This window comes from Syngnathus leptorhynchus, chromosome 9 (genome assembly GCF_054491065.1).
Source record: "Syngnathus leptorhynchus isolate UIUO chromosome 9, UIUO_Slep, whole genome shotgun sequence".
Lineage (NCBI taxonomy): Eukaryota > Metazoa > Chordata > Actinopteri > Syngnathiformes > Syngnathidae > Syngnathus > Syngnathus leptorhynchus.
In genome coordinates, this window is record NC_141203.1 from 13,377,778 (window position 1) to 13,401,883 (window position 24,106).

General features: G+C 48.5%; 2 protein-coding genes across 6 annotated transcripts in view; one reads left to right on the forward strand and one right to left on the reverse strand.

The window, feature by feature from the left end:
• dnah7 (dynein, axonemal, heavy chain 7) overlaps positions 1 to 8,247 on the forward strand; it is a 28,843-nt gene extending 20,596 nt beyond the window's left edge. For 3 of the 4 annotated variants that reach the window (XM_085919909.1, XM_085919911.1, XM_085919910.1), the window contains 12 exons: positions 812 to 904; positions 973 to 1,149; positions 1,322 to 1,483; positions 1,562 to 1,762; positions 1,894 to 2,055; positions 2,539 to 2,724; positions 2,885 to 3,022; positions 4,622 to 4,852; positions 4,985 to 5,137; positions 5,224 to 5,401; positions 5,838 to 5,941; positions 6,770 to 8,247. In XM_085919909.1, the coding sequence (XP_085776035.1) occupies positions 812 to 904; positions 973 to 1,149; positions 1,322 to 1,483; positions 1,562 to 1,762; positions 1,894 to 2,055; positions 2,539 to 2,724; positions 2,885 to 3,022; positions 4,622 to 4,852; positions 4,985 to 5,137; positions 5,224 to 5,401; positions 5,838 to 5,941; positions 6,770 to 6,976 (1,992 nt within the window). In that variant the 3' untranslated portion in view covers positions 6,977 to 8,247. The remainder of the gene's footprint in view (positions 1 to 811; positions 905 to 972; positions 1,150 to 1,321; positions 1,484 to 1,561; positions 1,763 to 1,893; positions 2,056 to 2,538; positions 2,725 to 2,884; positions 3,023 to 4,621; positions 4,853 to 4,984; positions 5,138 to 5,223; positions 5,402 to 5,837; positions 5,942 to 6,769) is intronic. The other variant, XM_085919912.1, reaches the window with a different exon arrangement.
• Positions 7,163 to 19,922, reverse strand: slc39a10 (solute carrier family 39 member 10). Of its 2 annotated transcripts, none has more exons than XM_085919913.1 (11): positions 19,803 to 19,922; positions 16,607 to 16,682; positions 13,977 to 14,966; positions 13,735 to 13,900; positions 10,436 to 10,611; positions 10,184 to 10,342; positions 10,016 to 10,118; positions 9,655 to 9,900; positions 9,511 to 9,591; positions 8,661 to 8,851; positions 7,163 to 8,580 (listed from the first exon to the last, which is right to left on the reverse strand). In XM_085919913.1, the coding sequence occupies exons 3-11, from the start codon at positions 14,940 to 14,942 to the stop codon at positions 8,428 to 8,430; spliced, it is 2,241 nt and encodes a 746-aa protein (XP_085776039.1). In that variant the 5' UTR covers positions 14,943 to 14,966; positions 16,607 to 16,682; positions 19,803 to 19,922; the 3' UTR covers positions 7,163 to 8,427. The 2 variants fall into 2 exon arrangements, with proteins under 2 accessions (XP_085776039.1, XP_085776040.1); XM_085919914.1 differs by lacking the exon at positions 19,803 to 19,922 and adding an exon at positions 19,219 to 19,719.
• Between the last annotated feature and the right edge of the window lie 4,184 nt (positions 19,923 to 24,106).

Here is a 24,106-nt window from a genome sequence, read left to right on the forward strand (position 1 = left end):
CAAAGTTGTGCTTTAAAACATTAAAAATATAAATTATATTTCATATCATTCAATTATATTACATTATTAAATATATATATATATATATATATATTAAATTATGAATAATTGCAAAATATGTCCACTAACAAACACTTGTGTAGTGCTTAAAAAGTGTCTGGCTAAAGTTTCTTAAGAGCTCCAAAATTGTTTGCCTGTGCAATTCAACGCCGCCATGTTAAATGATAAAGGAACTGAAACTTTATCTAATTAAATCTCTTCGTTCCCTATTTTGCTAGAAGCATCCGTGCTGTTTGGATGCACCAACAGCTGTTAAATTGTTATGTCGCGCACGTATTATGCAGCACACTCACATACACACAAACACACACACACGCTTTGATTTATAATCAACACACTCAGCCACCACACTTGGATCTAATTAAATCCAGTTTGTTCCAGTTGCAGAATTTACATTGGTTGGGTCTCAGTTGCCAGAACAGCTGTTCAGTCAAGTTCACACCGTATGAGCGCACCCCCCCACCGCTCCCCCGAGAGTCCAACGAGGTCTCGCAGACGCTAAACATCGCTCACTTGCCCACAGCGTCTGCGTTTCTTCTTGTTGGCTGCATCTTTTTCTGACCCCCCAACGTATTTCTACATCTTCCTAGCCGGCTGCACCCGTGACAAATCACTTCCCCATTTTTGGCTTTAATTGCAATGATTCATCTTGGAACAGTTCAATAAAACAGCCAAGCGGCCGCCAACCCTAAAGTTGACAAACAAGGTGTAAATAAGGGCCGCCTCGTAACGTGTGCGCCGCCGCGTGCAGGACCCCCACCAGACGCCGCTGCCCAACGAATGGCAGGAGAAGCTGACGCAGTTTCAGAGGATGCTGGTGATCCGATGTCTCCGGCCTGACAAGGTTGGCGCCACGCGCCCGTCATTTTGTTTGATTTGAACGCTCGTCTTGACTTTCTTTGCGGCCGGCAGATTATTCCCATGGTGCAGCAGTTTGTTTCCGACAGTCTGGGCCGGCCCTTCATCGAGGCGCCGCCGTTCAACTTGAGCAACGCATTCGGCGACAGCCACTGTTGCGCACCGCTCATCTTCATCCTGTCCCCGGGCTCCGACCCCATGGCGGCTCTGCTCAAGTTTGGACACGAAAAGGTGCCCGGACACCACAAAAAGACACCAGTCGGTTCAGCCGCAACGCAAAACCCGAGCTCATTTGGCAGTAGAGTCATTTTGTTCGAAAGTCAAACGTGGTTGAGACCACGTCACAGTTACGCTAATCATTTTGTCCGTGAAATGACAAGATGGCGCATCTCGTGCCTCGCAGGGCTTCACGGGGGACAAGCTGACGTCGCTTTCTCTGGGCCAAGGCCAAGGACCCATCGCCATGAAAATGATCCAGACGGGCATCGCCGACGGCACCTGGGTGGTTCTGCAGAACTGTCACTTGGCCACTTCCTGGATGTCCACGTTGGAAAGAGTGTGCGAGGTCACAACTATGCCGAGCCCCTCCGTACCACAAGCCGGTTTTGCGTTCCCTCTCAAATTTGGACTGCCTTTTGCGCAGGAGCTGAACCCGGAGTCCACGCACCCGGAATTCCGCTTATGGCTCACCAGCTACCCGTCGCCCACCTTCCCGGTGGCCGTGCTCCAGAACGGCGTCAAGATGACCAACGAGGCTCCCAAAGGCCTGAGGCCCAATATCGTCCGCTGCTTCTTGATGGACCCCATCTCCGACCCAAACTGGTTCGACAGCTGCAGCAAGCCGGTGGGTCGGGGGCGCTCTTTTGGTTCCTCCTCGCCACGGCCGTCGCGTGGCTCTTTGATGCTCTTCCGAGGCCTCGTGTGCGCCTCGCGGCGTCCGCTGCGGCTAACCTTTCACGTTGTGTGTGTTTCCAGGGCGTGTTCAAGAAACTCCTCTACGGCTTGTGTTTCTTCCACGCTCTCACCCAAGAGAGGAGAAAGTTCGGACCGCTGGGATGGAACATTCCGTACGAGTTCAACGAGACCGACCTTCGCATCTCCGTGATGCAGTTACAGATGTTCCTCGAGCAACATCAGGTTTTTCTTTTCACACCTCCGTCGTATCCTCGCCGTTGCTATGCTAATAAGTCTCGCGGCCGTCTCACATTAGCAGTATTCCGCAACACCTTTGAACAGTTTTACACATTCTCAAGGATTGCGCCGTTGCCAGGGTGACGAAAATGTGTAACTTTTTCTAATGACCTGACATTTTCATTCTCAAGTGCTGCTGAATTTTTAAGCCCTTCAGCCTCCGGAAAATGCCAAACACGCAGCCTTTGTTCACCCTTCATTATGTCAGAGAGACTTTGAGAGGAACATATCATCACAATGATCTCCTTTTCCATATCAGGAGAGATTATTATTATTGTTTTCATTGATATTTATTTATGATTTGTTATATTTATTATACCACATATGTATTTGATTTCATGTTTTTCATTCCCAACCCCGCCTCGAAGGGACTTTTGACGTCATCCGTCGCCGTCATATTGTTTTGTGACACAACGTGAATTCCACCAGGAAGTGCCGTTCGATGCCCTGCGTTACATGACGGGCGAGTGCAACTACGGCGGCCGCGTGACGGACGACTGGGACAGACGGACTTTGCGCACCATCCTCGCCATCTTCTACCATCAGAAGCTGGTGGAAGAGGCCGACTATAAGTTTGACCCCAGCGGGATCTACTTTGCCCCCCCCGAAGGAGACGTAAGTACAGTCGCAAAGGTGGCACTTGCCTCTCAAGTGTGCCCCCCCCCCCCCCTCCTCGCCCCCAAGCACACATCTTTTATTCATGGGCTGGCATTAACATAGTCATTAGAACAAATGTCAGCAGTCCCACGTGCAAGCTTTTTCTTTTCTCCCCAAGTACGACAGTTACATCGAGTATACCAAATCGCTGCCCCTCAACCCCTCGCCGGAAATCTTCGGCATGAATGCCAACGCCGACATCACCAAGGACCAGTCTGAGACGCAGTTGCTGTTTGATAGCATCTTGCTAACGCAGGTACACGTTCTTGCTGCTTCATATTATGAATGTCTGACTGCCCCTCGTGTTCCTCCCTCCCGCGACATCGTTTGTACGTTTTTCTTAAACTGGGTTTCGTGTCGCAAAGCAAAAAGATTTCGGAAAAAGTCTCAAGGGACCCACATTGAGAAATGAAACAGGTCGTCATCCGTTTTGTTTTGAGACGGCCATCTCTCATACTTTGTTAGAAAGTTGGCGGGGGGATAAAAAAGAACTTGGGCCACCAGTTCCCAAGCGACGGGCCCAGGACACCCCAAAAAATGGACCCAACTTGAACACAAAGTGGGCCATTTGGGGCTCCTACTTTGACCGAGTCCTCCTGGGTCCAGACATGAAAGCGTTTCAATGAGTAAGACATAAAGCAAATCAGGGCCGAGTCAATCTCTGACCCGGCAAACATGCGGATGAGCAGTTTTGGCGCGCCAGCGTGAAACACGGTGCGTGCCAACGAGGCCGTTGGACGCCTTCCCGCGCGCTACGCCAAAGTTTGGCCCGCATCCCAGGTCTTCATTTGGAGAACGCTCGCTCGCTCGCTCGCCTCCCACCGTGAATATTTCCATTTCAGCCAAAACAGGCCTGACAGCCAGGGAAGGCTTGATCCGTGCATATGCTCGCCACGCTCACACACACCCCCACACAATCAGCTTGCAGCAACATTCCCGGGGGGCCCCTCCGTCTTTTTACATGTTAACTTGCCAGGCTTCAATATTTGATTGCGCTCTGTTGAAATATGCGATGCAAGATTAATTAAAGGCAAAGTACAAATGCATTTTTTAGCTGTTTGTTGAGCCTTCTCCAAAAAGTACATGCAAATTCTCCTTGAGAGGCCCGGCTCGCCTTTGACGTTGCCGAGGCCCCCGCCGTGTGATGCCGCATCATTAGCGCCCGCCTGCCCGCCCGCCAGCCGCCGCTGGAAAAGGAACAGTTTCCCTCTGTCAGATTATGTCACATTCCCAGCTTGGCTCATATGCATATTCACATACTGTAAACAGATCAAATGCAAGAGACCTCATGTTGTTCCAGCTCTTGAGCACTAACTTGTTTTTTGAGGGCAATGATTTTGTTTTAGTCTCCCCATTCGGCATTTGCAGGCAGATAAATAATTGCCTCCGCTGTTAGACAGGGTGCGCGCTGACCTTTGGAGACACTTTGTTCATTTAGGGACTCCAATGAACAAGATGAATTTCTGTTACCTGGACTTTGTTAGCATTCTCACGGCTCGCTCTCAGTGACAGCAAAGCAGGCGGAACGAAAGCGAGCTCGGTCGAGCGCAGAGTCGTGCTGGTAATTCTACAAATAGACGGCGGCCGGGCGATTGAACAAATGACGAAATTCACAGATGAGCGCCGCCAAGTGCAAAAAAGACGTCTCCGGCAACTTCCAGTCAAGTTGGACGAATGAACACTTGGGATGAAAGTCAAAGCCGCCCAAATACGTCTGTTCCAATGCAAGTGACAATTCAAAGAAGTAACCTTGAGGCGCCAAGCCCGCGGGGGCGCCGAGCCCGCGGGGTTCCCTCCCTCCCTCCCTCCCTCCCACATCCGCTCCGCGTGACACCGCTTCTTTCCCTCTGATCAGTCCCGCTCGTCGGGCGGCGACGCCAAGTCCTCGGACGACATGGTGTTCGAGGTGTCCGCCGACATCCTCAGCAAGCTGCCGGCCGACTTTGACCTGGAGCTGGTCATGCTGCACTTCCCCACCTGCTACAACGAGAGCATGAACACCGTCCTGGTGCAGGAGATGGGCCGCTTCAACAATCTGCTCAGCATCATCCGAGACTCCTGCATCGACCTCCAGAAAGCCATCAAGGTGCGGGAAAACTGCAGTTTTGCACAAGCTAATTCTCAAAAGTCGTGTTGTTTGGTTTGCCTCGTTTTCCTTTTTCCCGTGTCAACGTGTAAGAAAGTTAGAACTTGTTGTAAGACGAGGGCTCGCGCGCAGGGCCTGGTGGTGATGTCGTCCGAGCTGGAGGAGGTGGTGAGCAGCATCTTGAAAGGCAAAATCCCGGGCATGTGGATGAAGAGGTCCTACCCCAGCCTCAAGCCTCTGGGAAGCTACATCAGCGACTTCCTGGAGCGACTCCGGTTCTTGCAGGTATGTGGACACCTACGGTCGGGAAGGCTGGAGATGAGGTGGACGCTCTAAACACGGCGTCGCCTTTTTTTGTCCTTCCTCGACAGGAATGGTTCGACAACGGCACCCCGGCCGTATTCTGGGTGTCGGGGTTCTTCTTCACGCAGGCCTTCCTCACGGGCAGCCAGCAGAACTACGCCAGGAAGCACACCATCCCCATCGACTTACTGGGCTTCGATTTTGAGGTCCTGGAGGACGTCAAGTACAAGCGAGCTCCTGACGACGGTAAGACCCGAGATATGACGCAGGCATGAGAGGAGGTGGAGATTGAGAAGCTGAAGCTAAGCGACAACTGGATGCCCAATAGTGAAAGTGAAGAAGAAGTAGGAAAAGTCAGGCCTCCAGCTGGGCTCCAACACGCTAACGCTTGCTAGGCTGCTAATGTCATCTCGCTGACACACTATTATCTCCAAATGTCTTCTTCCCTTGACGTGGTTTTGCCTCATTGGAGACAAGCGGTGTACAAAAAACATGGCAGATGGCAGCAATTTGTTTACAGAGTATCACCACTGCGCTTAATCAATTTTCGACAGACTTTAGTTTTCACTTAGCGAGATGACTGGGTGTGGCACTTTTTACGAGTATAAGTACAACATTTTTTCCTAGTTTGGCTCCTAGTGTGTCATGTAGGAATTAAAATTGGAGCTTTGTGTCCTCTCAGGGGTGTACATCTACGGCCTGTTCCTGGATGGCGCCCGCTGGGACAGGAAGAGCAAACTTCTGGCCGAGTCGTACCCCAAAGTGCTGCATGACACCATGCCTGTGGTGAGTCAGGAACATTTGCGGCATTTCATTCGCATTAACGCTAGCTGCGGGACTGCAAGTCGGTGTGAAACAGTTTAGAGACGATGACGAAGTATGTGAAACTTTTCCAAATGAGGCATTGTGACCCTGACGTTATCAAAACGACTCCCCACAATGACGAGAGATAAATTTAATAGATGAATTAACCCTGAATGCTACGCCTCCTTATATAATGCTTCTTATATAATAGCCTTCTAATCCCCCTTTTTCTTTGGAGGCGGTGCTTAGTTTATCGCTAAACCGTCCTGAGGTGTCTCCTCTTCTCTTTTCTTTTTCCAAGCACTATTGTGATGATTGTGAAAGGGCCAAAGCTCTTTTCCCGCCGTTTGCGTTGCTGAATTAGCGGCGCTTGCGTGAAGCAAATGGAAGTAGACGGGAGATTCAAAGTGCCAGCAGCAAGTCATCAGGTTTTTGCCTGATTGTTTTTCTACCTCGTTGTCGCCCCGAGTGCTGATGAATAATGCACATGACATAATTAAAAATGTGTTTATTATTCACGGGGAGCGGCAAACAACAGAGGGCGCTTTGAAATGCAAATGAGGAGGTCTCGCTTGTTTTTTTTTTTGGTTACGCTTGTTTTTGGGCTTTTTCTTGACGTCGTTGTTGTGAGTGGCCCACTTGATCTTTTGCTTTGGCCTCAAGGGACGGACACCTCCCTCCCTCCCTCCCTCCTTGCCTGCCGCCGCCGCTCTCGTTTCATGTTTGCGTCCACTAAAGTTTCAATTTGGGCCCAAGTGTTTGAGCTTGACGCGTCCACCTGTGCCTCTGGTTGTATCCCTTGCGGCTCAGATGTGGCTGAAGCCCATCAAGCGGCTGGAAATTCCCGAACGCATGTGCTACTTGTCGCCCGTCTACAAGACCAGCGAGCGACGGGGCACGCTGTCAACCACCGGCCACTCCACCAACTACGTCATCGCCATGACGCTCAACTCGGACGTGGACGCCGACCACTGGATCCGACGAGGTGTGGCGCTCCTCTGTCAGCTCAGCGCCTGAACCAAACTTTTTACGGCTTCACTCTTCTTTCCATGATCACGTATTGTATTAATTTCTCACAAAAGAGACAAATTCTATTTGGTGTCCAAGTCTGACTCGTGCAAAGCTTACGTTTTTGTGAATATGAGCAGGGAGCTCCCGAAAGTTGTTCTGAGCATTTGAAAAGTGAAATCTTGTAACAAAATCTTGATTCGAAATCCTTTTAATGTTACCCATCTGTTAGGACAGCATACAACATAGCAAACCAAATTGCTGACCTTCATTTTACAAGTTATTCATCGTGCGCTCGCTCGGCTTTCTCGACGAAACTAAAAAGTTCAACATTCAAAATACGAGACAGCTGACCCGACCCGACCCAATACAGTAGACACCGTGAAGACGACAAATTTGACACCATGGAAAAGGACGTTACAAACATGTCTTTGAAACTCTCCTCCTCAATACGGAACGTTCCAGGCAGAACTTGATTGTATTTCTTGAATCATCAAATCGGTCATTTTGACCCGCACATAACAGGAGGGTTTTTTTTTTCTTTCTTTCTTTGAATTTAGCTACAAAGCCAATGGAAGTTGATCCAGATTGGAACTTCCTACAGCTCAAATTCATTTTTTTTTTTTTTTTTAAAGTCAACACACAAAAGCACGCACGCACTAGTTGCCGGTCATGCGATGGTCAGGATCATCCGATCCGCAGGAGTGACGACAAAAAAGTCAAAGATGTCACACGGTGACAGGTTCAAGTGCTCACACTCACGCAAAAGAGTCGTAGCGGCCGAAAGTAGGCAATGAGGCCTCGCTCGTCGGGAGCAGTGGAATGTCGATTGAAAGGGAGGAGACGACCTTTGGGGTCATGTCAAGATTGGACACCCAAGAATCACTAACAGTTTCACGAGATATTTAGAAAAAAAAAAAAAAAATTCAAAGGAGATATTAAATCCCCACTTCATAGCGTCATTGGCAGCTCACACATTGTCAAGACTACACGTTAATATGAAACTACACTAAATACCGCTCGGTAGAAACTAAAATCAACACTGCAATGAAGTGAGTGGAAGAAAAAAAAAAATCAACTAATAGCTGCTAAACGTTTCTCGAGGTCTCAGCTAATCCAAACATCACCGGCGTTTATTTTCTCGACGCGACCGTTGACACGCGCTTAGGTTGGGCGGTGTGTTGCGCAATCGAGCCAACGCAAATGGACAATTGTAAAGACAATTTTTGCCATCAAGTCCACAGCGGCTTCATTTCACATTTCAGGGTGCGCTAGTGAGCAAGTTGGGAGGGAGGGAGGGAGCATCCTTTGGGACAATATGCTGCCAAAACAAGTTGGAGAGGAGCGAAACATCTCGGTTCGCCTCGCTTGTGCTTTCAGGGAGTCACGCTTCGACGGGTGGTGGATGGGGAGGGGGGCGTAAACATTACAAATGAGGTCAAGACACCGAAAAAACGCCTTCAAAAGTCAAAGTGGAAGACGATGCGGTTCTCAAAGATGGCGATGAGCAGCATGATGGCGAACCCGGTCAGCAGGCCCAAGTTCTGCAGGATAAAGTGTCCCAGCTGGCAGCGCTTGTGCTCCTCACTGTCGCCGTGGAGCAACTCCGGAAGCTGCACAGAAAGAAAGCGGGCGGGATTGAGCGGAACCTGGAGATGAGACCGGCCCGACGGCTCTGCATTGAACCCATTACCATGTCCACCAGAGCCACGTAGAGGAACATGCCGGCAGTGACGGCGAAGATCCAGCTGGTGACGTTGTGCGTATATTGGCCCACGGTGGCGCCGATCACCATGCCCACGTAGGCCATGAGGGCCGACAGCAGGTTATAGACGATGGCCTGCTTCACCGACATGCCCGCTTTCAGCAGCACGGCAAAGTCGCCTGAACACACAAGAGCAGCTTGAAGGCAAAAAGACAGAAAAGTCGCCGACCCGAAAGACACCACTTCAAAAGGAATGGGAGGTTTTCTGTTTTTTTTTTTTTTTCTGGGCCGCCCGTGGCCCGCGCCTCCTCTATAAATTTGAAAGGAGGGCGGGCTGGTGAGAGAAGTAGCGAGGAGGCGGCGGTGGCGGCCTCCCTGCGTGCGACAAGTGGCTCTTTCTGGCTAATTAGCAGCATGCAGAAATGAGCCTCCGCCATCAGCCGTCAGTCAAAACGCGCTTTCGACTCGCCCGACTCCTCCGCAGTGACCCCCGCCGCCAAGGAGCTTCAGCTGGCGACGGGCGTCTTTTGCCTGCTGCTCGGCCACGCCCTTTTTGTTGTTGAACGGGAGCGCTTGTCAAAAGGCCGGCGCCGCGGGCGGGCGGACGTCCCGCCGGGTTCTTTCGTAAAGGCGAGGCCAACCAAAATAAGCTCGAGACGGCACTCGACATCTGGATTCTTTCGGATAAAAGACTTTCATGGCATTCCCAAGAACCCCTGATTTCCAACAAGCGCCACAGGAATTTAAGAGATGAATGGATTTGAAAAAAAGAAAGGCGGCACTTTACAAAAACAAATGCGAACCAAGACGCCGTCCGTCACTGGGTGCGGCCACTTACCCAGTTCGTGAGGTAGTTCGTGGCAGAAAACAGCCACCGAAGTACTGAGGCCTCCCGTGAGGTTGGCGCTGAAGGCCGCGCCTGCACGCCACAAAAAGCGTCAGACAGCGCACCAAATGGCAAAAGAAGAGGCGGAGTTTGTACCTATGGCCAGCCCGTCGCTGAAGTTATGCATGCCGTCGCCCATGATGACCATCCAGGCGATGCTGGAAATGCCGGCGTCCTTCATCTCCTGATGCGAATGGCAGTTGCCGCCGTGGGAGTGGCCGTGAGCGCGCCGCTTGGCCTTGCGTCCGTTCGCATTGGCGGGCGACAGCGCCACCTCGCCGGGGGACTCGGCCGTCGTCTGGTCGCGCCCGTCGTCGAGGGCGACGACGCTGCCGTCGGGCTCTGAACGGAAGGCGTGCGTCAGCGGTCGACCGGACAAAGCCCGAGCCGGCCAAAGCCCGAGCCGGCCAAAACCCGAGCCGGCCAAAACCCGAGCCGGCCGGCCGCCGCTACTCACCGTCACCGAGCGGCTTCAGGTGGACCCATTCCGCATCAGAGCGCCGATTCAATTGGTGGTCGGACAACTTGCTGCCGATCTTGCCCTCTTCTTTGGCGGCGGCCTTGCGACAAGAAACACAGAGTCAAAATTGCCGTCCAAACATCTGCCACAAGTCTGGCGTCTTACCTTTTGATCTTTGTAGTGCTTAAACATGCCGACGCAATGCTCGAAGATGAAGAGGAGGTAAATGCCGGCCAAGGCCGTCAGGCCCTTCCACACGCCGTCAAAGTCGGTGGCCAGATCGTCGCCGTGGCTGGGGTCGCCGTGGTCGTGCTGCCCTCGAGACTGTCGGCGCAAAAAGCGGATCGAGGTCGCATCGGGTCGAGACCGGATCGGGTCGAGACCGGATCGGGTGGAGACGGCCGTTCTGTGACTCACGTGAGGCAGCAGGTGAAGCAGAGCGTCGCCGCTGAGGGTGCCCACGGCCAGCGCCACCAAGAAAGTGAGCAGGAACTTGAAGCAGGACCCGTTGAGGATGGGCACCAGAACCACTCCCAGCAGAGACAGCAGGCTGATGATGGTGATGGACACGAAGCCCCACAACCAAATCCACACTGGAGACAAAAGAGGAGCGAGAAAGTTTGTTGTCATATTTTTTTTTTGTGGCGTGTTCAACGCCTTTGATGGAGGACACCAGGCGCAGCGGCGCCATAAACAGCCACGCTATCATTTCAAGTGTCAAAACAGCGCAAGGCCAAAGTGGAAAAAGTTGACGACTTTTTGGTCACAAAATGCTTAATGGAGTATGAAATTCAATGTCAGAGCGCCGCCGCCACTGCCGCCGTGTTTGCTAAAGCGAAGCCGCCCACCTTTGCTTTGGGCTTTTATTGACCTGAGCGGAAGGCGTCCCATGTTGACAGCGAGGTTAAAGAAAATTAGAGTCAAGTCTGGGCTGGATGCTCATCTTTGAGCACAGAAAATGTCAAATGACTTGATTGACAAGCAAGTGGCGTCCTCAGCAATGGTTGCGCCTCTGCTTTGTGATTTTGGAGCGCCCGCCACCTTGAAGCTTGACAAAGCTTTGCCAGATGATATACCGCGGCCGTGCGTACTCTTTTCAATCCAAGGCTACGTTACGTCTCTCAAGTGAGCGGAGAAAGAACTCTTAAGTGGCATAAATGGCAGCGGCGCCGCTTCCCCTTGCGGAACGGACCCCAGGTGGTGAGCAGATGATGCAGCTCCAGTGCTTTTTAGACAAACCCAATCAAGCTGTCACTGTCTCATTAAGCCGCTCGCTGTAGGATTAAGAAACACCAGAGGAAAACATTTCCCTTGGCAAAGGTTCTTGCTCAGAAAACGGGCCCAAATGCCTCTTGGCAGGCGGCCGCCGGACAATTTGGAGGGCTGGCCGACATCTGGATCATTCGCCGCGGCTCAACCTGCCCATAGCCTTTCAAGTAGCGCTTAGCTTAGACAAACAATCTTTTCGTGGTCTCAAAGGACCAAAGTGGAGCGCACACATATCACACGGACGTGCTTTGAAAAGTTTCAAAGGTCAAACAAAGTTCATTGAGAAAGCCCGATATTCACCCCTTTTTTTTTTTTTTTTTTCCAAAGTGCTCTAAGTTGGCGAAAGACACTTGCGAAAAATGACGAAAGTCAGCCCGGGCCCGCTTTGAAGCCAGCCACCGTGATGTTTTGGCTCAAGGAGATCGTCACGTACCCAAAGGATTTGATGCTAGTGAAACATTCTCAAATGCATCAAGTGGCCGAGCATTTTCAGAGCTGACATTGTGTGCCAATCGATGTGCATTTTTGTTTTCCCCAAAGAGCAACTTCTGGCTGCCAAGTAATCCCTCCAGAGGGCACGGGAGCGCGCCCGGATGTTGACGAGTCAGCCTCGTCGTTAAGAGTGGACACAAAGAGTGGAGGGCCCGATTTCTCCTTTTGTTTTCAGTACGCAAAAAAGCCGCAAGCAGCTACGCTTGACTTGCTTTCTTATTGGTTACAGCAGGCAAAATGCAGCAATGTCGTGAATAGCAGGCCGGCACGTCGCGTGTCCAGGTCAATTGAGGCAACCAGAGCCGCCCCGCATCCTTTCTCCAATTATGAGTGAGCCGCGCGGTGTCACTTAGCCGCTCCTAATTGGCACGGCGCTAAAACCAGGTGCGGGCATTGTGGGAGCGCGACTGCAAATCTCCCCCACGGATGCCGGCGGGAGGTAAACGGAAGAAAGCCCCCGCGGCGTTGCCCACCGACGAATGGCGCCCGCCGCCACTAACGAGGCGCCATCGCCGCCCTTTGCCACCGCTTGGGGCCGTCTTCCTTGTTAACGTTTCCATTTTTAGGAGTGTGACGCAGTGCCGCCTGGAGCACATTTATTTGATACGGGCTCCCTTGCTTTTAATCATGAATAAAAGAGGGTGCTCATCCTCTTCCATTTGGTTCTTACAATTGAAATTGGGATCAAGAAAGCAAAAGGTGTCACTCATCTGCAATCTGGTGAACATTGTTGCACATCCCGTAACGAATGAACTCCAAACACTTTCATTGTCGTTGGCTTGTGTGAGCAATTTCTGGAGAGCATTCCCCAAAGCGCAATGGCTGTTAGCGAATGGCTGTTCCTCAGTAAATGCAACCGAAAAGCACCAAATACATCTTGAGAATGGCGCTTGTGTTCTAATCAAAGTTGACATTTGTATTTATTCACATTTAGGGGAAAAACACTCCATTAGTTGGGAATGTTTATTTTTTGAAACCAAATCTGTTGATTTTAAAATGATGCTCTGGTGAGTTTCCATCAGTGCTCAGCACAGCAGAAAATGAGAGGAAAAAAAGAAAGAAAATGAATTATTCCAACGGCGAGGGAGGGAGGGAGGGAGACAGCTAGCCCTTTTCACTTTAGTGGAAATGAGACGATCTCGGTTGTTAGGTAACTAGTATAATTCGCGGCCCAAATTGCCCAATGTTTACGTTTCTTGTCTGTCTGGTTTGGCTGGCTCCACTACATTAGGTGGTGATGTTTGCATTGGGGACGCAATTTCAAAACAAAATGCTACTGCTCTTAAGTATTTTCTCGGCGTGTTATTTCAAATTGTTCTCCAGTCCGATTGCAATTTTTATTTTGGAGTGGCTATCTTACAAGAATGTCTTTCTTCAGCTTTTCGATGATCACTCAATCACACTAATCAAATCAGAACTGGCAGATGAAATCATATCTTCTGGTTCAAGAAGCGCAGGTGAACTTGATGAGCCGTTTACGTGAGTGACGAGATCACGTGGCGATCCTTAACCTCCTTTATGGCGCTGCTCTTTTTAATTAGTAACAGGCCTTACGCTGACAATCTCTGTTTGCGATCATACTTTTTCTTTTCTTTTTCTTAAGCAAAAAGTGCAGTTACAAATGATGAAGTTAAAATGGCACCCCAAAAAGATTTGAATACAAATGACGAGAGGCTAAAATACGGCTTTGGTCAAGTTGATACAACCTGAACCCGTTGGAGTGCTTGATGAGACTTGACGTCTGCAGGCCTTCCTGTTCAGACTAAGTGCACTCCAAATCAAAGGCTGTGTGTGTGTGTGTGTGTGTGTGTGTGTGTGTGTGTGTGTGTGTGTGTGTGTGTGTGTGTGTGTGTGTGTGTGATCTTGTCTGCGCGAGCTCGAGTGCTGCCGCGCTTCAGCTGCAATTCTTTGGAGCGATCTCAGCGGATCGATGGATGTGCGACGACGGCTCTTACCGGAACTGACATTCTCTTCCACGTCCACGTGGTGGTAATGGCGGATGCACACGCGACTGTCGATCTGATACAGCAGGGCGGGGCACAGGTAGGTGAACTGTACCGGAGAGATGAGGGACTCGGGACTCAGCCCGTAGTAGGTGAGGAGCTGGGTCAGGTTCAAACACTGGGGGAGGAAAGGGAGACAGACGCTTTTCAACAGGACTCGACGCATTTTCTTTCATTTGTGTCACGCACGCTACCTCTTCATGCTTGTGAGCCAGGCCACCGGCGTGTCCCCCCAGAACGGCGCCCAGAACCGTGGCGCTGTCGGGCCCTCTGGGCGCTTCCCGTTTCTCTTTGTGGGAATGGCCGTGACCGTGATCCACTCCGTTTTTGTGCTCGTGGTTGTGATCGGAGAGGCCCGTGGCAGATGGGAGGGTTTTGTTTTGACCCCGTTGTCCTCGGACCCTTCCCGGCTTTCTGGGCCTCTTGGTCTTGGCTTCTGCTGGGGGGGGAGAGGTCCGCAGGTCCGTTGGGTCGGTAGACGGACGCTTCGGGTCGGAGGGAGGCAAATCCGGAGTGTGTTCCGAGCGCCGGTCGCCGTCATCTTCGGGATGATCGTGGCTCGGATCGGCGCCGTGCGCGTGATCGTGGCTGTGATTGTGATCGTGATGGTGTTTACGGGGGTGCTCCGGAGATGCGCCGGGAGGCACGGGGGAGGGCCGGGCGCACCGCGTGGCCCCTTCCTCTGTGTGCGGCCGTAGGGTGTCGTGATCGTGAAGCGCGTGGTCGTGAGCCTCGCCGTGCGAGTGGAGGCCCTCCTGCACGTCCAGAATGTCTAGATGGGCCACGTGGTCGTGGCCGAGATCCTCGTGGTCCACGTCCACCACTTTGATTTGGCCTAGACCCAAGCTAACTAACAGACTCTGGAATCCTTGGAAATCCAGGCGATCCTTCTGGCCGTAACGCCGGAACAACTGGTAGATGTAGAAACGCTGCTCTTCCTCTAACGAAGCCCCCGACGGATGCGCCGACTCGGTCGTCGGAGAAGCTCTTCTTACATACGGGTCCTGGGAAATCTGTAGGTCATTGTGGGTGTGGTTGGCGTGGCGATGAGCGCGGTGCTGCTGCTGATGGTGGCCGTCGCCGTGACAGCGGCTGGACTGATGGTAGAGGAAGGTGAGCACGCACAGGAAACAAAATCTGGTGTGCACGTGGACTCGCATTGTGCTTGCCCGACTTTTGCTCCCCTGCAAAACAACAGTATTTATTTATTTCTTTTTTTCCCACATCACCAGCAATATAAATAGTCAACAATTCTTCTAAATTGATATGGAGCCGGCAGCTCATAGCTTCTGTTGCCGAGCAAGTTAGCTCGGTGCAGAGCGTGTTGTGCGCTTTTTTTTCTCCCTTCTGTCCTTGCCCGCATCTTTTTTTTTTTCTTCCCTTCTCGCCGCGGTCGCTGAAGAATACGGTTGAGCGCTCGAATTAGATGGGCTCCGTGTTAACGGGGCCTTGAGCTACTCGGCACAAGGAATAAAATTGAGACCGTGACGACGTCGACATCAGCTGCGGCTAACCTCAAAAGCTCTCAAAGGATATTTGGAGCACTGGCGATGCTGCGTTTATAACACAAAAGATGCAAAAAGAAGTCAATAATATCGCATATGAATGCGATATTCTTGCTCAGAGAATTACGCATCTAATAAGCAAGATAAGCCTCGCGGAACACAATACAGGCTCGAGAGAATCGAGCAACAAATTGCTCCTTCTCCTCGCTCCCCCCAAAAAGAGCCCCAAGCAGCAATATCATCGGAGTCAAATGATCATCATAAGGTCTCGGTGAAGCCCGCGGCCCAGCGCAGTTGGGCAAGAATGCTGCATGTGGGGAATGTCAGATGAGCCTCGCTGCCGGCCAAACACTTAAAACACAATCTTAGTGGGTCGGGTTAATAGTTGACGATTAGCAAAAGGCGCAAATTCGGGCAAACAAACTTTTTTGTTGGGGTGCCCACACCTCTCTGATAAAAGACGGTTTGATCGATCGCCATGTGTGGTTGCGCAATACCATTTCAGGACTCATATACGAGGAGGGCAGGGGTGGAGGGGTTCTGGTTCAGATACCAGATGAACCGGCGTACGGAGTTTATCAGCTCCTGACTGTTGTCTCCTCCCCCCCACGCCAGTCGTAAAACAATAAACGAACGTGCGGTCTGGCAATTCACAATATGAGTGGAAAGATAGAGGATGGCAAATTTCATTCTGAGCGCTACAAAGTGTCCCACTTGCTAGAAGAGAAGAGTGTCAAACGCAGTCAAGTTGATTCCCCGGCCGTGACTTAACTGCCGTGCCAAGGAACGCCAAAGCGAGCCAGGGAGGGAGGCAGCGAGCGACTTACCTCCTCGGGCGGCTGGATGAGAGGTGTGAAATTACCAACGACGGCACTCTGACTGAAGGTTCCGCATTAAGTGTGGCGACGAGCCTACTTCATGCTTGTCCACAGTGTTTATAAACAAGACGGCGCTGACCTATGAACCTGGCTGCTGATAGGGGAGGGCAAAAGCAAATCACACCCTCTCACTAGGCACAGAGGCCTACTGTCTTTCCTTGATTACAAGTCTTTAGAGAAGAGGGGGGAGGGGGGGGGGGGACTAAAAAAAAGAAAAGTGATTTCATTCATAGCATTGCGCTTTGTGAACTGCAAATACGCAATTACAGTACTTACTATTTTGAAGGGGAAAAACAAAATCACTCCAAAAATGCAAATGCAGGTGAATTTGTGATCGGTGAATACAAAGCGGTTCACAAGCATTTCAAAATACTTTTCAATGTCCACAATTTCACGTCCAATGTCCAACTCCAGCTAACCATGATACTTTTGGCAACTCACGTGAATATTCTTTCTTCCGTGTGGGACCTCCACTTGTGATGCTGCTGTTTCCGGGGGCTCTTCTCAAAACGGCACTCTGGAAAGAAAATAAGATTCAATGAAAAGTTAACATTTGCCTTTTTTTGTTGTTGCTCCTGTTTATAGACGTGCTAATGACGAGGTGGGAGGGGGGGGGGGGCGGTAAAATGTAGTCAAGTGAAAGAAAGAGTTTGCATGTGCCCGCCCGTGTTCTTTCCGGGTCACCGATGACAGCAGGATTGCAGTTATGGGGAGGGGGGGGGGGGGGGGCTGTTGTTGAAACCTTAAGCTGCTCCATCTGATTCTCACATGACCAATTCAGTTGTTTCTCATGTCACTTGCAAGCGTGGGACTGCAGGAAAATGCTAACGCCCAATGTCATGTGAGGAAAGCGAGCAGAAATGTTGGAAGGCAGCCGGAGCGCGTTGTGGTTGGCTTTTGATTTATAAGAATCATTTATTTGGCCAGCTCAGTTCAAACAGTCAAACCCATGTCGGCACACTTACAAGAGTGACTTTTATCAATTGGACTATTACAGCTGATAAAAAAAGAAACTGCAATGTGTTTCACGTTTTGAGTTGAAATTCTGAAATAAAGTAGGATATTTACATTCAGCACAAAATATAGACACAAATATTTTCTAAAAAACTACTTTTTGTTTTATATATCTTAGCAGTTTGTCACATTTTTAAATGAGAGAAAAACAGAATCGGCAGACAAGCCACAAACACTATCAGAAATTTTGAAAGCACATTTGTTTCCAGCATTGTTTTGAAAATTCGTGATTGGAGCAGAATTGAAGACCGACAGGCAGGTCATTCCTAAAAAGTTAACCAAATCACAAGAGCAACTACAACGGAATTTGTTCAACAACAGAAAAGGAAGGAATTGGTCCTTACCGCTTGTCAAAAAGCTGCAACCAAACCTTTCAACCCAAGCTAAGACCACAAAATGCTTTCGAGTCCAGAGGCTCAACTCATTTGTAGGGAAACACGATGTGTGTGTGTGTGTGTGTGTGTGTGTGTGTGTGTGTGTGTGTGTGTGTGCGCGTGCGCGTGTGTCAGGTAGCTCCATTTGTGATCCATGTTAAACTCAAAGCAGACACATTCCGTGTACCTGCAATAGGTAAACAATGTTCACATGAGAACAACCTCGTAAAAGTCTGACGACGGAAAAATTGGGAGTCGACTGTGGAAGTCAAATGGACTAATTGAGCTCAGCCCTTCGTCACCATTATATTCCAGCCTTTAGTCCAGAAATTGGTGGACAGAGAGGGAATGAGAGAATCCTCACTGTGTGCGAATGTGGTGGCACGGAGCAGATTGCGGACACTGTGTGAAATGCCACCACCGCACCAGCCTGCTTGCTCCATGTTTACCAGCACTGACCTTCACTAGATGATAACTTCAGGGCCAACAGCCTATTTTATATTTATATGCATGCATTCAGATCATAAAATGATGAATGAGCTATGTTTGTATGCATTCCGAGTACATGGTCAGATGACTTTTTCCTACTTTGGCACTTATCTGTGAGCTATTTGTCTTATTTCACTCACCTGCGGGCTGTCAGTGGAAAGCAACAAACATCACGGGTGAGTATAAGTATGGAAAGATGGCTAGTCAACATGACAGTTTGTCACAATGCATTCATTGTGAAGTGCTTTCCAGTTGGGCCGGCAAACATTTCTACAATGGATTATTTTTCCAGTGAGGGGATCAAAGTCGTCGTTGCAGTGTTTGTTTGTTTGTTTGATTCTATGTTGGAGTGTTTGTTTGACAACAAAATGACAAGATATGTCCACCAATTCATCTGCATTCTTAACTACTGCAAACGGAATATTAGCAGGCCGGTAGGCCGTGTGTCCTCTCAGGACCTTACAGAATTGAAGTCGGCGAGTCGGAATAAAAAAAAAAATTGAATCGGTGCCGAGAGAACAGCAAATATGCGGGGATTACTTTATGCTACTTAAGATGCATTACATTCCGATCCTCAAATCTCAGACTGGCACAAACATGAGATAATGTTCATTTCACCTAATGGAAACAAAAAGTAAGACTTAACTGTGTTGCTTAACGTATTCCCCTGAATTTGCACATTGAATTACTTTTTGAAAATCATTATTTGACGTAGGCTAACCGGTCTTGCTTTAAATCTAGGATTTCATTCTGTTATATTTGCTTTTCTAAACTACGGCAGCAAAAACCGAATGACAGTTATAGCAGCTTTCATGCTCTGCAAGGAAAGCGTCGAGCTTCGGACCATGGACTCACATTAGCCTTCTATCATCACCTCTAACTTTTTGGAAACATTTAAATACATTCCACTTTTTCTATTAAATTCAATTGCAACCATACAAAAACATTTGGAAAGATTTCGACATATATTTGTTATTTTGAAAGTGTCACAATCCATGTATGGAAACTTAGGGGGCAACTTGTGCTCTTCAATTTTTCTAAGGAATGGAAAATGCTTCAATACATATAGATGAAGGGGAAAAAGCATCTTCGGGGCTTTTCTGATAGCTTTGTGTGTGTCGAGTTTAAAAATGTTGTTTTAAGGAGCCACATCAACTTGGTGAATTGGCCACTTACAGCAATTGCGGTTTAAGTGCAACGCTCGCTGCAGCAGCCCCGAAATAGACCCAAGGTGGCGGCGGCGGCGGCCAGCAGCGGCGGCAGGAGCCAGCAGGGCTTAGTCGGTGTGCCAAACGAATGTCAAAGCAACATATGCTACTGGCTGTCTTTCTCCGTAAATCAGCACTAGCAGTCTAAATGTTGGAAGAAACGATGCTCGCTTAACGCTCGCTCGGTTCGCTGCACGTGGCGAGAATAAACACGCTAAAAGCCTCCATCAAAATCGCAAAAATTAAATCGACCACACCTTTAAGGCAAAGAGAGAAAATAGCAGCGACGGCAGAATAAAAAGAGGAAATGACTCAGAGCAGCCTCTTTATTTGCATGGCTTGGCGAGATGCTAAAGTCGCTCGTAAAAAGCAAGGCAACACGAGCTAGCAAAAGAGCACGCAGGAAATGACAGGAGAAAATCCCCTACACGACAAACTTATTCGTGGAAACGTTTGCTACAAGTGGCCAATTTTGCTTTGGGAGCAGAGCAATGCGTTCGTGTCCGTGTTGTGGGAGTGAATGAAGAGTAAATGCCTTATTCGGGTCGTTACCTCACTCGAGTGCCGTGTGCAGCTCCTCTCCACTCGGTACGAAAAAGAAAAAAAAAGAAAAAGACAACCAAACTTCCGCGTGTATGCGGGAGGAAGGGGCGCTCATTCCCCAACGCCGCTTACGCACTATCTATGACGTCGGAAAAGAGGCATTTAAAGATGGCTACGCCGTTGGCGTAGAAGAAAACGGCGGCGTTACTTTCCACACTGCAGCAGGGAGCAGACTGGCCTAACTAGTAAAGAAGACACAAAGCGGGAATTGCAGACAGCTTTAATTTGGGCTCCACCAGGCTACGAAATACTAAATTGTGGCCATAGATAAAATATGCGCAAAAAAATAGCAATTCGTAACAATAACACGATCGTTTTGTACACCGGCTGGCATATAAATCGAGCGCACCTTGGTAGACTAGAGGCAGTCGTGAACTGCAAATTTCTGGCAAGTGTGCGCTCCATTTGATGTCCGTTCTTGGGGATGATATTAAACCCATATGTTTGCATTTTATGCGCTCATTATACGTTCCTTGTCCACAAATTAGTATAATTTGATCACTATTTAATATTCTGTAGTCACCATTTAGCTTTTGGTGCACACGTTACGTGTTCTTCATTTCATTTTGTGTGTTGCAGGTACAAAGTTTGACATTTTACACATTTTGTGTGTCAACAGACACTGTAAATACTGTCATATAAAGCAAATGATAGAATAAATGAGTGCAAAAAGCCCCTTTCACGAAATGCACGTCAGCATTGGGGGACATGGGAAGAACAACTGTAAAGCTAAACATGTGCAAAAATATGAAAGGATATGTATTCTCACAACGCAAGAATGACTGAGCACAGTTTGTATCGATTTTCCCATCAGTAACTCCACGAGCGGTCCTTTTGTTTACTTTGGACTCATGATGTGCTATATCCAAGTAATCAATGGATTGACACGCGTCGCACTGAGCAATTCTTCAGTTAATACTGCGTGAAATGATTTTGCGTTCCTTGTTAGGATATGAACAACTGACTTTAGCTGTGAGCATCTCAAATACGGATGGTGGTGATTTTCTGTGTGTGTTCATCTTCCCAGCAATTTAGCATTCCAAGTTTGACCCAGCAAACCGTGGATTTATTATCGAGCGCCGATAGTCTCGATGAACGACAGACTTGGACTCCGACAGGAAGTCGGCCATTTTGGTTTGACTCAATTCCTGACGCCGTAGATATTTTCTTGCAAGGTAACTTCAGTTTGAAATCAGCCCCCATTAGTAGGTGGCATCCAAGAAATTGCATTTTCTTTTTTTTCAGTAATCTTGATACGTTGCTTGTGTCATCTGCTGAACATTTCCATGCAATAGTCATGAAATTGCATCATTCGATCAATAATACACACGTTTCTTGCCTAATTATACATTTATCATGAAGAAAACAGTCATCATGCTTTGAGTGGGGCCAAAGGAGTAGTAAATACAATGAGATTTGCATAATGGCCCAGAAGAGCCGCTTCTATGGCTTCCGCCTGGGGCCACTTTGCTTTGTCGCAACCGGATAAAAGAAAGAAAAAGTCCTCAACTACGACAGCGCGCTTCAGATGATCTAATAATGTCGGATGACATTTAGAGCGCCGGCTTTGAGTTTTATGAGAACTAAGTTGAGGGGATAGTCACGGGAGGTTTCTTTCAAAAGTTCAAGTACTTCTCGTGCTAAAAGGTCTACGGGAGAGCATGCCGGGGGTCTCGACGACGGTTGCTGTTTGCAACCCCCTGGCTAGACAATACACAAGAGGCTTCGTGTTATATAATAAGAGTCAAAGCCTAATCACGTGGAATGTCTGAGTGCAAAGTAAGTCAATCTTTTCTCTGCCACTGAATGGCGGGAGCAATTTGCTGTTGAAAAAAAAACAAACAAATTGAATGGAATTCAGGTAAAGTGGGGAAAAAAAAGTAATTCAAACCAACGGTCAATTCTTGCTGAGTAATGGATGGCTTACTCATATTGGAGCGTTCCCCCTTTATTAGTCATGTGGCGGCGGAATAAGAAAACTTGAGTTTGATAAATGAGAATTCCTGATGGAGATGTACTTTATTTATTCTACATTAAGTTTGGTATGGTGAATAGAGCAAGGCAGAAAGATAGCGTGGCGCTAACCCACTTGCTTCAGGCCTTCGGGGGCTGGCTGCCTTCTGCGCGCCCGCCGTGCAACCATTTCGGGCCACGTGAATGAATAAATCATGCAACGCAGAATACAACAAGAGCAAGCTGGCTAAATATTTCATTCCACGCCGCAACCTTAATTTCTGACAGCCACAAAAGATAAAGAGGCGATTGTACAACGTTGTAACAGTTAATTACATTTCCCCTTGTAAACATCAGAAGATTGTAAAATGTGACAAACACCAAAAAAGAGGGCCATTATCTTTTGTACGTTGTCATGGTAACGACCAGTCGGGAATTACAAATCATTTTCTTTGCTACTTAAATGGGGAGTTTGTATTTCTTTTTTTTCTTTTTTTTTTAAATCACTTTGTCCGTTTTTAAAACCAACAACAAAAGAACAAACTACATCTAAAAACAAAGAACAGAAATCAAATGTGGCATATTAAAATGACTGCATTGTTTTTGACCTAAAGGCAATGAAAGTAAGGGTGCGCAAGTTAGTTAACACGAGATGGATGACTTTCGCGGGTGAGTCAATGGACAAGTTAGTTTAGCGATGAGATCTAATGATCTCACTTCTCTTTAATGAAGTGGCTTGCTGGCGAAATGAGGCCGGGAAGGCCATAGTGGGCATTCAAATCAGAAACTTTGATTTAAAGGCTCTTCCCAAGCAAGGCTGACATGATTGAAGGAGCACTTTGGGAAAACACATGAACAGCAATTTGACGTCTGCACATGTATACTTCCATACATAAGTCTCGCCACGGCTCGTCCATTATTGCTGACACCAAAGGACATGTCATCTTTTATTTTGCAGGTTTTCATCCATAGCTGGAGGCGGAATCAAAATAGCAGCTTCCGATCAACAAGGACCACATTTCAATGATCGCTTGCTTATATAGTCGGTGAAGTCTGCTTTAAAAGAATGCGGATGATAATTTCCCTACGGACAAACTTGGATGCCAAAGTCCATTATATTGATCAATATTTTCAAGCACGATGAATTATTGTGGGTGCGCTATCGATTGCTTACAAACACAATCCGAGATGTAAACAAAGAAAATATGATCATTTCTGTACGTTTGTGCCCGGGGAGGTCTTGCGGCGCATTAAACATAATAATACGCGTTGGTTCCACTTGCCTCCTAACAGAAACACACTTCAATCCAATTCCTTGCACTAATGAAGCCATTATTTTTGCCAGCATCAGATTTGGTAGTGTGAGGTTAATGGCTTCATTAGGCAACAAATCGCCACCCAGGGCCTGCGTAATACGCTTTGCCCGTCCTGCCTCCGCCATATTTCATCATTTGCCGCCTATGAATGTATTAAATTACTGTAAAATAGATTATCCCTGGCTAGCGTTGCAATGCTTTTATTGCCCAATGCCGCGATGCTTTAGAATTGCAAATGGGTTCATGCCAATAAATTAACGCCTCACGGCCGGGATTCCCGTACAGATGTCTGTCTGTCTGTCTGTCTATCGTACGTGGAGAAATGAGTTCATGACGCAGCAGGAATGTCAGACGAATGTGACGATAGCTCCCAGTCTTAGCAGAGCTTTTAATTGGCCTAAAGCGAAGGTAAGGAGGAGTAATTGCTTTCTCTGGATATGTTTCTCATTTGCATTGTAATCATCTGTCTGTGATTATTTAAAAAATGGCCGTTTATCAGGCTTGAACTTCTGGAATCAGTCAAACCGCAGCAATTCCTAATGTAAATAAACAGACGTTATAACTTTTATGAAGCTAATTTATTTTCCCACGTGTGCACTCGGTGACATGTCGTCCTCATTTAAAAATGAATGCGCCCGCCCGCCTGCCCGCCCGGCCTCATTTTTCCACTAAGCCTGGGTAGAAAGCGGCAGTGGCGGCGACATTGTCACGCTTATTTGGCCCGCAGCTGCCTTTGGCCGCGTCACACCTCAAATGCTACGCAATCCTTCATTGCGCGATGTAACGAGGCCTTCTACTCGAGTGACGCTAGTTAACGTCGGCACGGGGACTTGAATCACGACACTGGCGGGGAAGTTTTCATATTCGTTGCACATCTGCCACTGTTGGTGGAATAAGGTGAAAATGAAGCCAAGAGCAAAGTGCACTCTGGAACAATCACCTTATTATGGGTGAATAAATGAAACATTATCATTATTTATGCCA